Genomic DNA, 15,233 nt, shown 5'->3' on the forward strand with positions numbered 1-15,233 from the left:
TGAGCCTGTATTTCTGACATTCCAATTTAAGCCAAATAATTTTTGAAATACCTACCAAGAAAAATAATTATCCTTGAATTTAAAAACCTACTGTACCTTCAGGTATTTAATTTCAAATCTCCCCTTTCTTATCATCTCTAACAGAAACAAAGTTTCCTTAAAAAGCAGTTTACCTTGACTGCCAAATATGGATAGTCTCAAGGGCTTTCTGTGCCTGTTTAAGAACTATGGAATCAAATGTTAGGGAGACTTTGAAACTTATGTTATATTCTTAGCAACTGGGCAAATATGTCCATGTTGATAATTTGGAGCATGTAAAATGGTGTTTCTTAAAGAAATCCGGCAAAGATTTAAGAAAAATGGACATTTTAATGATCTTGTAGATATTCTCAAATTCCCCTCCCCCCACTTAAAATTTATGAATTATTTCATAGAAGAAAAATCTGAACTTTTTCATATACGTTGGAAATAACAATTACTTTGTACTCAACATGAGAAACAGAAAATAACGAAATAGCCTAAGTGGTGATCAGCACTTAGGTGATCAGCGTACACACACATACACATATACAATGGAATAAAAAAAGAAGATAATCCTGCCATTTGTAACAACATGGATGAACCCTGAGGGCATTATGCTTAGTGAAATTAGTCAGACACAGAAAAACAAATACTATATGATTTCACTTACAAGTAAAATCTAAAAAAATGAACAGAAACAGGTGGTGGCGGGGGAAATGGGTGACAATGGTCGAAAGGTAGAAATATCTAGTTATTAGATAAAATTCTGGGGATGTAATATACAGCATGGTGACTATAATTAATACTATATTGTACATTTGAAAGATGCTGAGAGTAGATCTTAAAAGTTCTCATCACAAGAAAAAAACTGCGAAGCGATGGATATTAACTAAACATTTATGGTAATCATTTGGCATATACATTATGCTGTACACTTTAAACTGTGCAATGTTATATGCCAATTGCAGCTCAATAAAATCAGGAAAAAATAGAAAATTCTAATTACTTTGAAGATTTCTGTTAATTTAAGGTAAGGAAAAAATGGTTTGGAAGCAAGAAGAAAATATACAAAGAGCTTATGAAGTATAAAATACAGTTTTGGTTTGTTTGCTATTAGTAGAGTAAAAAATTAGCTATGGAATTATACTTCCACCATCCAAAATAAAGGGATGAATGTCCCTTTATCAGACACGTTATCACAGTACACTCAGATCTGGTTGAAAAGACTGCCACGGATGCAGAAATGCAAAATGGATCAATCTACTGAAATTTTTGGCAAGAATTTAAAAATGGAAACTTTGAGTGTTCATTGCACTCATCAAATCCTTCCTAGCCATACTTACAGAACTGAAACCCTCAAATGTAAAGGAAGGAACGAAATTCTTAACAAGTTTGCCCATAACGGGATCAGTCATATGGCAGAGGACAACACAGTCCATTTTATATGCCCAGCAATTTACAAAGATTAGATTTCCTGTTTCCTGTATGTTCACATGCAGATTTCTGGAAAAAAGCCCAAGCCACAAGTTTTTTAGACAAAAACCAAAATAAAAACAACCTCTCCCTGCCTCCCACTTCAACACACATTAAGGCTAATGAAGGGTACATTTATACCCAAATTCTGCTTAGTGTCAGAGGATAACATGTCACTGTTTTGGTAGACACTGCTGTTCCTTGCATTTCTAATACTGAACAAATGTGCCCAGGAAAAAGAAAACAGAGATAAGTGGGAAAGGTAGTTGATTAATATCACTGTTCTTTTTTTTTTCTTTAAAGTTTGCGAGAGAGAGCATGCTTGCGCACACGTGAGCAGGGGAGGGGCAGAGAGAGAGAATCCCAAGCAGACTCTGTGCTGTCAGTGCGAAGCTGGTCGCAGGGCTCGAACTCAACCCTGAGATCATGACCTGAGCCAAAATCAAGAGTTGGGCACTTAACCTGTGGAAACCACCCAGGTGCCCCCGCCTACCATTCTTTTTTCTTAAGAATCCGCAATCCACTGCTATCCTTATTGTGAGTTTTGAACCTGAATTGGACAAAACAAGCTAAAGAATGCATGGCCAATGATTGAGATCTGGATCACTGGTAGTAAAATTTAAGGATTGACAACTATCCAAGTCACCTGCCAAACTTAGAAATTCAGTTGAATGAATATGGAGAACACTACTGTAGTACATCTCCAAAAATATATAGTTTAAAATCTGCGCAATCATAGAAATCTGCAGTGCTATAGTCAAATTCCCCATTTCCATGAAAATAGTGCTTTCATCTGTACCACTCAACTTTTATTCCTACACTAACACCCAAAGGTAAGAGTAAAGTCATTTCCTTAATAAAATGTTTAACAAATACTTTTCAAACAGCTAGTAACAGCTGCCAGACATTATCTGAATCCTGGGAAAGTCAGACTTATTAGGGAAGACAGACATGTAAATTAGGACTTTCCTTCTGAGCAGAGAAACAAGGATCCCCTTATTCCTACGTTATTTGTGGTGATTTCCACGGTCTGATGCAGACTCCAGAGAGACAAAGGGAAGTTGTTTCAGCGTGTTTAAGGTGAGGGGGATGAATAAGAGAAACCAGGGCATGCTGCTCTCCCAATCCCCAGGGGAAATGTCTCAGGCACCCCAAGTTGGTTCCCTGTCAACCCCTACCTCTCTTCTTGTGGATTCTCAGACTCTGATCGGTATAGCTAGTTTTCTTTCTGCTGTTACCACCTGTTACTGCTAATAAATAAGCTCTCTCTGCTCCCAGCCCACTGATTTTAGAACAACATCTCTAATTTTTCTTATAAACTTCTACTCTGAAGGAAGCATGATAGTCTGGATATTTTTTCAGCTTTTTCTTAATAGTAAAAAAAAAAGGGGGGGGGTGTTGAAAAAGGTTATTTTCAATGTTGCTCTTGTAATTTTTTTCACCTACCAGAGAAAAGGGCAAAGTGGACCTACGTGTTTGGGTACAAATGGGGCTTAAAAATTTATCTTTATTTCTGAGAAAAATCAATTTGAGGTAAAGCTAAAGAAATGCCAAAGCCTATTATGGGGGCTGGGAAGAGGGGCTGTAGTGAGAAAAAGAAGGGGACCAAACTATGAGTTTATTCTCCCCCCCTCCCATTTTATAATATGGCCATGCATATTTAAAAAAAATTTTTTTTTAAACATTTATATTTATTTTTGAGAGACAGAGAGAGAGCATGAGCAGGGGGAGGGGCAGAGAGAGAGGGAGACACAGAATCCAAAGCAGGTTCCAGGCTCCAAGCTATCAGCACAGAGCCTGACGTGGGGCTCGAACTCACAAACTGCGAGATCATGACCTGAGCCTAAGTCGGACGCTTAACCAACTGAGCCACCCAGGTGTCCCTGTTTCTTTCTTTCTTTCTTTTTTTTTATGGTATTTTTAATTTTTTTTCAAGTTTTTAAAAAATTTATTATTTTTTAAAATTTACATTCAAGTAGTTATCATATAGTGTAACAATGATTTCAGGAGTAGATCCCTTAATGCTCTTTACCCATTTAGCCCATTCCTCCTCCCACAACTCCACCACTAACCCTGTTTGTTCTCCATATTTAAGAGTCTCTTATGTTTTGTCCCCATTTTTACTCTATTTTTGCTTCCCTTCCCTTATGTTCATCTATCTTGTATCTTAAAGTCCTCATATAAGTGAAGTCATATGATATTCGTCTTTCTCTAATTTCGCTTAGCATAATACCATCTAGTTCTATCCAGGTAGTTGCAAATGGCAAGATTTCATTCTTTTTGATTAACATGGCCATACACACTACCCTCACAGGACGCAGCCCAAGGGAGACTGAACCCTCTAGTCTGTTGCTATGTTGAGAAAAGCAGAGGAGAAAGGTAGGAAATGTGCCACAAATGTAGTAATTGGGACAATCATTCTTTATTACTACACTATAAAGAGCTGTTAGTCATGAGCTGTTAAGATCTTTGGAAACAGCCTTTCAAGAGTTGATAAGGATAGTTTTAATCACTAATTGTTTAGAAAATAATATCTCTAAGTTCACAGGGTTTTGGTTTTATTATTATTTGTTATAGTAAACCTACTATCCACAGAAAAGACAAAGGTTTTAGCTGGATCTCAATTCCAACAAGTAGAACTCTGAAGTAATGGAGTCTATGTGATACTTTACATGACATTACTATTGTTCTTTTTGTATCCGTTAAAAACAGAAACTTCAGGGGTGCCTGGATGGCTCAGCTGGTTAAGTGTCCGACTCTTGGTTCTGACTCAGGTCATGACCTTGTGGCTTCATGGGACTGGGCATGTACTGACAATGTAGGGCCTGCTTGGGATTGTCTCTCCCCTTCTCTGCCTCTCCTCTGCTCACACTGTCCCTTTAAAAACGTCAAGTCTTTAACAAAGTCACCTTTACTGAGAGCAATGTCATCCTGCATGACCCCCCCCCCCCCCATTTACCCACATAGAATATCTCAGCTTCTAAAGCTCCAGTCTCAGAATGAATGGAAGCTCTTGCTATTTTTCAAGGATAATTCTTCCTCCTATACCTAATCCAGGTATTCTCCTGTCTCTAAGAGTTTTAGTTTCCTCCTTGTCACTGGCAATTCCCATTTTACTTCAGGTTTTAGGCACCCTTCAGAAGACTACTGACTGACTCTAGTAACTCTCTACTTCCCATTCCATTTTCACGTTGGATTCTCAAAATTCTCCATTTTCAAACTGGCCATTCTATACTTAGCTGTTTTGGGGCCTTAATCTAAGTTCTGTTGATACTGTAAACCACTAATGGTTGTTTCTTAGTTTTAATTCTTGATTTCTTTATAGCACTGATACTCCTAGAAACTCCTCCCTTCTTTGGGGGCACTAAATAAACAGTTCTATCTTGTTAATTTTTTCTTTTTTTAATTTTTTTTTTTTTTACATTTATTTATTTTTGAGAGACAGAGAGAGACATAGCACAAGTCGGGGAGGGGCAGAGAGAGAAGGAGACACAGAATCCGAAGCAGGCCCCAAGCTCCAAGCCATCAGCACAGAGCCCGATGCCAGGGCTCAAACCCACAAACTGTGAGATAATGACCTGAGCCGAAGTCGGATGCTTAACTGACTGAGCCACCCACGTGCCCCAACTTTTTTCTTTTTACATCTTATTTCTCACCAGGGTCTTTTCTGGTATCTAACTGGGGGATAAAGACCATCAGCCTCACAACTTGTCTTTCATGGTCAACTCAACCAGTTTTAAGGATTCTTTTTTGGTTACAAAAAAATCTGTATCTTAATCCTTACTTAAATTTTTAATTACTTAGACTGTATTAATTAAACTGATAGTAGGAATTATAAAACACTACTCTTTTTTAAAATCAAATTTCCTTCGGGGTGCCTGGGTGGCTCAGTCAGTTGAGCATCCAACTTCGGCTCAGGTCATGATCTCACGGTTTGTGAGTTCAAGCCCCACGTTGGGCTCTGTGCTGACACCTTGGAGCCTGGAGCCTGCTTTGGATTCTGTGTCTCCCTCTCTCTCTGCCCCAGCCCCACTTGTGCTCTTTCTCTGTCTCTCAAAAATAAGTAAATGTAAAAAAAAATAATTAAAAAAAATCAGATTTCCCTCAAGTTGGCTATTTCTCATCTCTGTTAACACTTGTACACGACAAATTTATTCACATTATCCTGGATGCCTCACATTCATATCCATCTTTCTGCCTCTGCTTGCACTGTTTCCCTAAACTGGGATCAATGTTCCATATCTTTTGAAGTTTTGTATCATTATGGCTTAACTTAAATACCATTTCTTCTGTGAAGCCTTCACAAAACACTAAAGATCAGGATGATTTCTCTCTCAATCTTTGTACTCTTTAAATTAGTATATATATCTTTATCATCTCTAATTACTTTGTATTAACCTCCTAGAAGGAAAGGTTCAATATTGTCAAACGTAGGTTATATATGGTCATGAATAGGTGTGTAAACAATTTAACTTTAAAAAACAGATCATGAAAAACGTTAAAAACAAAATGCATGTTGATGACTCTCCTGGTCTGAGTAAGAGCCGGCCTACAACAGCAAGACGTACACGTTAAAAGTGAGGACTTCAGTGTGAGAATACTGTACCTTTAGGCCCTTTCCCTGGTGTCGGTTCTACAGTAGTTTTGCTCCATATAAGTATGACTCCACCTGAGTCACCAGTAAGAACATCTCCGTTTCCCAAGAATGCTAAACACTGCACAAATTTTGGTTTTTCATATTTCTACAATGAAACAATGAGAATTTTCAGTTTTTCCTTTGGCATGATGACTATGTTTACTAAACAATAAAAATTAAAAGTTTTATAATGAAGTTTTAACATTCTGATCCTTACCCCAAAAATTCCCTGTTTTCTTGTTAGTGAATTACCACTCCAGGTCCAGAAAAAAATATGAGATTTACCACATGTTATGATGGTATTTGCATCTGTTGGATGGAATTCCACAGCCAAAACAACTTCATTTGTTGTCTGTGGATAAGAAATAAAGCTTTAGATGAAGTGTATATCCTTATCTCCAGCAAGTACCAATTATAGCTACTGACAATTGAAGACTAGGAAACATTTTGAGATAATGCCTTTTCTATTAAGATCAATTTTCCTGAAAAATTTTAATAGATTTTCAGAATAATGATTTAAATTTGATGTCCTCACACTAGTGTATCATCTTTTATGCTATTTATATATAATAACTCTGCATTAGGAAGACATATGAATTAGTTTTAGATTTTAATTTCCTGCACATTCAGGGAAAACTATAATAATAGTAGCAAATCAAGAGCCATGTACATTCTATCTTAAAGACAGATTGCTATTCTGATTAAAAAAAAAGTCTTATCTTTCTTTGTACTATTATTGACCATTCAAGAAAATATTACTGATTTAGAGATTCGTCATGAGGCTGAAGGCTTAAAAAGTAGACATAGAATAGTCACTACAGATTCCTATAGAAATGAAAAAACAAAAAAGAAAGAATTCTTATGCTCTTTCTAGAAAGGACAAGATTTAAAAGAACTGGAGTGAAAAAGGAAGAAAACAGGCATGAGAGTCACAAAGGAATTACAAATGTAGTGTTTTCACAAAATTACTGAATTGAGGATACTTAAAAAATTGTTTTTAATGTTTATTTTTGAGAGAATGAGTGAGCAAGTGTGGGCGGGGGGGCAGAGAGAGAGCAAGCGAGAGAGAGAGAGAGAGAGAGAGAGAGGGAGAGGGAAACAGAAGATCTGAAGCAGGCTCTGTGCTGACAGCAGAGAGCCTGATGTGGGGCTCGAACCCACAAGCCATGAGACCACGATCTGAGCTGAAGCTGGACGCTTAACTGACTAGGCCACCCAGGCGCCCAGAGGTTTTATATACATGTATTTTTTTTTCCTTTTTTTAATGTTTTTACTTAGTTTTTTGAGAGGGAGTGTGAGCAGGGGAGGAGCAGAGAGAGAGGGAGACACAGATTCTTAAGTAGACTCTAGGCTCTGAGCTGTCAGCACAGAGCCCGACACAGGGCTCAAACCCACAAACTGTGAGATTATGACCTGAGCTGAAGTCAGGCGCTCAACTGACTTAGCCACCCAGGCGCCCCTGCATTTTAATAATTAAGCAGCCCTTAGTTTTCACTTGGATAAAATAAAAACTACTTGACAGTTGAATCTCATGCCAAATGGATTAACTGACGGTTATAAAGCTAACTACAAATATTTCCAGTATACAAACCCATAATGCTAGTGGTAAGATATCAAGACATGATTTGAAATAATCTATGAAATTAAATCACTTTGGGTATGAGTGTAGCATAATAGAATATTTTACTTGGATTTTTATTGTTGTATAATACACACACACACACACATACACACACATTAAAGTACACAAATCCTAAGTGCATAGCTTGATAAATTTTCACAAATCGAACACATCTCTGCATAGAAGAAAAAGAACATTACTAACATCGCACAAACACCTTAGATCCCTTTAGAAAAGGGGACACTATCCCCTACCTCTGTTCAAGCAGCTATGATCCTGATTTGTGGCAGCACAGATTACTCTGCTTTATTTAAATGGAATCACACAGAATATCCTCCTCTGTGTCTGGCCCTATTTTATCTACATTACATTCATGAGATTTACTTCATATTGGTGCATATATTGTAATTTTTTCCTCCTCATTACTGTATTGTATTCTTTTATATGTAAAGACCACGTTATTGATTTATCCATCCTCCTACTAACTGGCATTTGGGTAACTTCCTTTTTTTTTTGTTTTTTGCTACCATTATTTTTGATTACTTGTCTTTTGGTCAACACATGTATATACTTTTGTTGGATTTATACCAAGGAGTGGAACAGGATGGTAGAGGGTATGCACATGTGTATGTTCAAACTTAGAAGGTAATGCCAAGCAGTTTTCCAAAATGGCTGTGTCAATTTCTATGTCCAACATACAGGAGTGTATGCGAGTTCCGGTTACTTTATACCCTCATCAACTTTAGTTATTTTTGTCTACTCTCATCCCTTCATATTTCCACATACACTTAGCTTGTCAACATCCATGAAAATCATGCTGAGATTTTGACTATGTTGAAAGTACAGATCAGGGGCACCTGGGTGGCTCAGTCGGCTAAGGGTCTGACTTCAGCTCAGGTCATGATCTCACAGCTCATGAGTTTGAGCCCCGTGTCGGGCTCTGTGCTGACAGCTCAGAGCCTGGAGCCTGCTTCGGATTCTGTGTTTCCCTCTCTCTGCCCCACCCTGCTTGAGCTGTTTCTGTCTCTCAAAAAATGAATAAATGTTAAAAAAATGTTAAAATGTTTAAAAAATTAAAAAAAGAGAAAGTACAGATCAGAAATAAATTTTTAAAAAGTACAGATCAATATGCAGAGAAGTAACAATTTGTATATCCACGATTATTGTATATTCTATCCACGATTATTGTATATTCCTCCATTTATTTAGGTCTTCCTTAGTTTCTGTCAATAAGGTTTTGAAGTTGCCTTATTGAATTTCAAACTTCTATAAATTAACTAGGTATGTACCAGTTCCCAAATTTTTGTGACTTAACAAAAATAGAGCTTACCTACAGTGGAAGAGAATAAGGTCAACACACAGGGGAAAGAGGAGAGACAAGAGAGTCAGTGATCCGGTCCCTGAATCAAGTCATTCCTGAGATAAAATTCCTCTCTGACCTTTATTAGAGGTTTTCTTTTTCTCCCTAAACATGAATAAATTCTCTTTAAGTTATCTTTAGTTGTTTTTCAGTCACTTGCACTGGAAAGAGCTCTAATACAGACATCTGGGACAGACCTTAGGGAACTTCAGTGTGAGAAGCAAGGGGAAAAGAGCTTCTAGCTTGCACAAGTAGCTGGAATGTGGTGTTAATCACGGAGAGGCGAAAACTGTTTGGGGCCTAAGGGGGATGACTGGTGCACATTGGGACATGTTGATTTTGACTTGCAGGACAGGACACTCAAATAAATGAGAGAGATCTGGGCTAGAGTTAACTGATCCGGGACACAGTAGACAGTAACTAAGGCCATGAGAGAATACATGATACCAGTGGAGGACACAGGATATAACTCTGAAGAATACCAACATTTAAGGTCTTGGAAAGGAGAACACAGAGTGGCCAGTAGGAGGAGGAAAACCACAAGACATCATCTGATAGCCTTTACTACAAAGGATCAAACGCACACATTTTACTTCGGTATAACATCCTTATGTTTCAATGTTAAATTACTCTAAATGATGGCTGAAAGACAATCTATATCTTCATTTATGTTTTTCAAGGTTTGAGGTTTCTGGACATGTTATATTCTTTTCAATTAAAAATCAAATCTACTCTATTTTTTTCAAAAGATTAACTCACACTATTTAAAAGAATCTCTTTTTGGCCAACAAGCTGAAAGCTTTAGCTTATACCAAACAAAACTGCTGAGAGAGAGAGTGCTCAACTAAAAAGGAATGTGATGTTATTTAGGAGTACAGCAAATATGTCATAGGCTTTTTTTAGTCATCCTGTCACTCTGAATCCCTCTGAAAGCCTGTCAGAAGGAGGCCATTTCGACCCATATTTGCAGCATTAACCTTATATTCTTCCTCTTACAAGTTATAGCCAGATCCACACAAAGGGATCAACCCTATTCTATAGCAATTATAAATACTATAGCAGTTTATGTAGTAATCCCATACATGTATTAAAACCAAAAAACTTATCCTTACATATGCTTTTCGGTTATGTTAGTTATATTCCAAAGGATGAATTTTTCCTTTAGATTTTTAATGCTTTAAAGATTGAATAAATGACAAATTTTGTTAAAGAGAAACCAGATAGCGTAATCAGAGTTAATTTTGAGATTAGATACCCATCTACTTTGGCATTTCAGTAGCACAATATGCCTGAAGTACCACTGAAATTTGGTTGAAGTTGCTTGACTGTTTTATCTTAAGAATACTTTGGGGTGCCTGGGTGGCTCAGTCAGTTAAGCATCGACTCCTGGTTTTGGCTCAGGTTCATGATCTCAAGGTTCGTGAGTTCAAGCCATGCGTTGGGCTCTGCACTGTCATGGCAGAGCCTGCTTTGGATTCTCTCTCTCCCTCTCTCTCTGCCCCTCCCCTGGTCTTTCTTTCTTTCTCTCAAAATAAAGAATACTGGGGTGCCTGGGTGGCTCAGTTGGTTGAGCATCCAACTATTGATTTTAGCTCAGGTCATGATTTCACCGTTTGTGGCATCGAGCCCCACGTCGGGCTCTGCACTGACAGCATGGAGCCTACTTGGGATTCTCTCTCACCCTCTCTCTCTGCTCCTCCCCTGCTTGAGCACTCCCTCTCTCTAAATAAATAAATAAATAAACATTAAAGAAAAAAAGAATACTTTAAGAACTGATCTCAGAATCTATAGATAACTATCACAGAAAGTATAAATAGGTGTTGTTAAAAAAAAAAAAAAAAGAATACTTTAAGAATGGTATTCCTAATACCATAAAATGACGACAAATCAATAAATCTAGTGAATATGGCCAACTGGTATGCTCTTGCAACTTAAGGATATGCAGTATACATCCAAGGATCTGAAAAAAAATAATGTATTCTAAAAAACAATACTCAATTAAAATTTATTTTGATTTACCTTTATTTCTGCTCCCTTTGATTTTTTCTGCCAGTCCCAAACAGTAAGCATATGCTCATTGGAGTCATCAATAACACATAAATGAACACCTGAATCCTAAAGAAAAGTCAATTCAAGGCATTTAAAACTTTTCAGATAAGGGTGACTTTCTAAGAAGAAATACCGTATTATTAAAACTGGCAACATTAATATAATCCCAAACCCTTTAAACTTGAAAAGGATATAAACTTGAAATAAAATGATTATACTATTTACTGACTGTATTTTCTTCAGAAATATAATGAAGATTCTTTTTAAAAATACTTCCTGTTTTTAATCTTGTTTCCAAGGTTAACTTCCACTTACTATATAGTTACTTGTATTATTCAAATCGCAATTTAGCTTTCCATGATATACCTGACTTACATTAACACAGATAAACAAGATAAATAAAACGTAAATAACTTCTTTTCTAGGAGAACTGGCCAGCTTTCATGTCTGTAAATTTTCTAAATAAAGTAAGATTTCCATGATTCAAGCTGAAGCAAAAGCATAGCTTACTGCTTATTTCAACTGGACCATGCTATACATGTATTCCTCTAACAATTTCCTGCTATTACACTAGAATCCTAGTTCAGAACAGAACAAAAGTATAATTAAGTATAACAAAACCTGTATCCCATTTAAACCAGAGTACTTTAGTACCTAGGTTAAAATGCTGGCCACTGCTAAGCAACAGCTAACAATTCAGAGTTATCACTTTCTATGAACACAGACACAGACACAAAATTGAGCTTGACTTCTTTCCTGCAGCTTGCTTACTTCCTTAAAAATTGTTACTTACTGCTTTTGAAAAATCCAGGCATCCTACTCCACGCTCAAAGGTCCCAAGTCCAATAATTTGCAGAGTGGATAAACTAACTGAATCCCACACTCTGACATGGGGTTGCAGAGGCTGCAAAAACAAGGGGAAAAATACAATAGCAAGACTAACTGGTATTCAGGTGGATGCAAGTAAATACTACTATCACACAGAACTGCATTCCATCTTTCAAAAGCAGTGGGTCTGGATAAACATCTAATATAAAATAGCTACTACATTTAGACATGACCCCAAAGAATCTTGAGCAGATATTTTCTTCTCATACCATGAAAACAAGAAAATAACAACAGTGATAACAGTAGCAGCAAATGATTTAGTATTTACTATGTCATACACTATTCTAAGTACATCGCATGTATTGATTCATTTAATCCCACAAACTATGTACTGTTATAATTACCATTTAACAGATGAGGAAACTTAGATTTGAATAACTTGCCCAAAGTTATACAGCTATTAAAAGGTGGAGTTAGGAGTCTAACCATGGCAAATTTGCTCTGGATACTCTGCTTTTAACATTACCTTCATTTCTAGGAAAATAATACTTTTTTTCTAATAAGTGTCCAATACATTGCTAACCAAACAGTTCTTAAATAGAATTTGTAACTGGAAGGGGCCTTAGAAGTCATCCATTATAACCATTGTGACTCCTTTTCTTTAAATAAACTGAAGCCAGAGAATGTCATGGGTACAGTCATACACATGTTAATCAATCATCAATAATATTCATTGCTGATCCTTACAAATAAGGGATTTGTTATATAAGCCAATTTAATAATACTGAATAGGAACTGACATTTTTAAAGTGTTATCAGTTCTAGTCAAATATAAAGTCAAGAGGTCCATCAACATAGTGAAAATGCGGTACCTTCTGGCAAACACTGATAAGTTATGCTATGTTAAAAAAAAAAAATCAACAAGCTTACAAGTCCTCCCAATTTTACAAGTAAATAGTTTCCTCAGGGAGAACACTTATTTTTAGAGAAAAATATTTAAGTAGTATGATTCTGTTTTTTGGAATCTTCTTACATTCTACTATTTTTTCCCTGCTTATACTAGAAATCCCTTAGCTGCCAAATTTTAAAAGAATGAAATAAATGAGCTGCGGTTAAAATTCCTATCAACTCCATTCTAATGACAATGTCACTGATACAGCATGCAGAACCCTATGCCACTCACCCTTCCATCTTTATCCACTCCAGCAATCTGTCCAGTTGCGATCCTAATTTTGTCAGGATGTATAGCAAGGCTAAAAAGCAGTATTAACAACAGTTTTAAATATGGGAAACATTTCAAGTAGCCGAAAGTATGCCTTAGTATCAACATTTATCAATTTTCAAACATTTTTAATCATTAATAAATTCTCATTGTGACCTGTTTTCTTTAGCAAATCAAATAATCATCAATCACCTAGAAGATGTTTTTTCCTAAGTTTTCGGCTGCACTTTTTCTTTCTTTGTTAAATTAAACAAATTAATGGAGCCCTAAATTTGAAGAAAACACATATTCACAATTACAGGGTAAGTTAAAATGTCTTCATCTGTTCCAGCTCCTTTCTAGTCCTGCACATAGGCACGCATACTCAGACGGTTTTATTACGGGGAAGGTGCAGTTGTGCACTGTGCAAACTCTGTGTCAACATCAGCATATTCCCCTTTTGTGACATCATCCGTATGCATCTTATTAACAGCTCTTCTACCATTTCTACTTTTCTACAAAGGAACACAATGAACATCTTCACATAGTACCTCCAACCTTTTAATTAGCTCTTAATGCTGAACCCTTAGGTCAGATTTGGGGCATTTTAAGATTTTAAGACTGAAAACTGTGTAGCATACATGCCCACATTCCTCATGATCAACATACGAGTGACTAGCAAAGTTTTGTTTTTTTTTAAAGATGTCTTCCTGTCCATATTTAGACTCCTTTCTCTATCTTGCAACCAAAGGGTAAGCTTATTAAGAATGTAAATTTTTTGCTCTTGTTATGTACTGCTCATTCCTTTCCAGAAGAGTAGTATCAATTAAAATTGTCTTAAGATTCCACTACCGCTTCCCCATATTAAAGTGCTTTTTAAAATATATCTACACAATACCCATAATATCCTTAAGATCTGAGCTCTCCAGAAGAAATCATTTCTGAAAAACCCAAATTATAAAGAAATGCAAAAATGACAAAGAAAAACACAAGTATTAAATGATACCAACCATTTCACACAGTCTGTGTGACCCAGGTAGTGTCGCTGAGTTCTCTCCTCATAATTAAACAGTACTACTACTGATGCTATGAAATAAACTATTTCTCCGGTAGGAAGAAGGTAAACATTAGCACGGCAGTCCTTTCCTCGGTAACCATATCTTAAACAGGAGTCAAGGTTTTTAATAAATATTATTTTTAAGGTGTAAACTAAAGTTTTTCATGGATCCCTAAGGGAATCAGGAAAGTATAAAGAAAACCGGAATGCATCATCAGAACTAAGAAACTCAAGTCCTGCCACTAGCCAGGGTGCAACCCTGAGTTTTTAATGTGCACAAAACTTAGATCCCTCATTCCGCAAATACATACTGAGTTCCTAACACGTGGCAGGCACAGAGCAGAACATATACTTCTGAACATAATGAATGGACACCTGTGTCCCTGGAGCTTAGCTCTGGCAATGATGACAAAAACAAACACTAAATATATCATTAGAAATTGTGGAAAGACAAGGGAAAAAATAGTGGTTGTTTCCTTAAGTGAGAATACCTATTTTCACAATTAAACTAAACAAAGAACACCTAATTTAAATGGAGAGAAAGTGCAGAGAGGGATCAAAAGAAGGGTGGAGAAAATGACATTTATGCTTGACTGAAATAATGAGTAAGACAGGAATACTTCGGTGGCTCAGTTGGTTAAGTGTCCAACTCTTGATTTCGGCTCAGATCATGATCTCACGGTTTGTGAGTTCAAGCCCTGCATCGAACTCTGTGCTGATAGCACTGAGCCTGCTTGGGATTCTGTCTCCCTCTCTCTCTGCCCTGCTTGCTATGTCTGTCTGTCTGTCTGTCTATCTCTCAAAATAAGTAAAAATAAACTAAAAGAAAAATGAGTAAGACAGCCAGGCACAGCTTGGTAGTATTTATTAAAAAGTTGTAGAGGGCTCACTTCGGCAGCACATATACTAAAAAGTTGTACAGATGGCGCCTGGGTGGCTCAGTCAGTTAAGCATCTGACTTCAGCTCAGGTCATGATCTCATGGTTC

General features: G+C 36.8%; 1 protein-coding gene across 12 annotated transcripts in view; it reads right to left on the reverse strand.

The window, feature by feature from the left end:
* EML4 (EMAP like 4) overlaps positions 1 to 15,233 on the reverse strand; it is a 161,504-nt gene that overhangs the window by 36,861 nt on the left and 109,410 nt on the right. For all 12 annotated transcript variants that reach the window (XM_042933166.1, XM_042933162.1, XM_042933164.1 and 9 more), the window contains 6 exons: positions 14,200 to 14,349; positions 13,172 to 13,241; positions 11,954 to 12,064; positions 11,131 to 11,226; positions 6,348 to 6,482; positions 6,101 to 6,236 (listed from right to left, as the gene is read on the reverse strand). In XM_042933166.1, the coding sequence (XP_042789100.1) occupies positions 6,101 to 6,236; positions 6,348 to 6,482; positions 11,131 to 11,226; positions 11,954 to 12,064; positions 13,172 to 13,241; positions 14,200 to 14,349 (698 nt within the window). The remainder of the gene's footprint in view (positions 1 to 6,100; positions 6,237 to 6,347; positions 6,483 to 11,130; positions 11,227 to 11,953; positions 12,065 to 13,171; positions 13,242 to 14,199; positions 14,350 to 15,233) is intronic.

Source organism: Panthera leo, chromosome A3 (genome assembly GCF_018350215.1).
Source record: "Panthera leo isolate Ple1 chromosome A3, P.leo_Ple1_pat1.1, whole genome shotgun sequence".
Taxonomy (NCBI): domain Eukaryota; kingdom Metazoa; phylum Chordata; class Mammalia; order Carnivora; family Felidae; genus Panthera; species Panthera leo.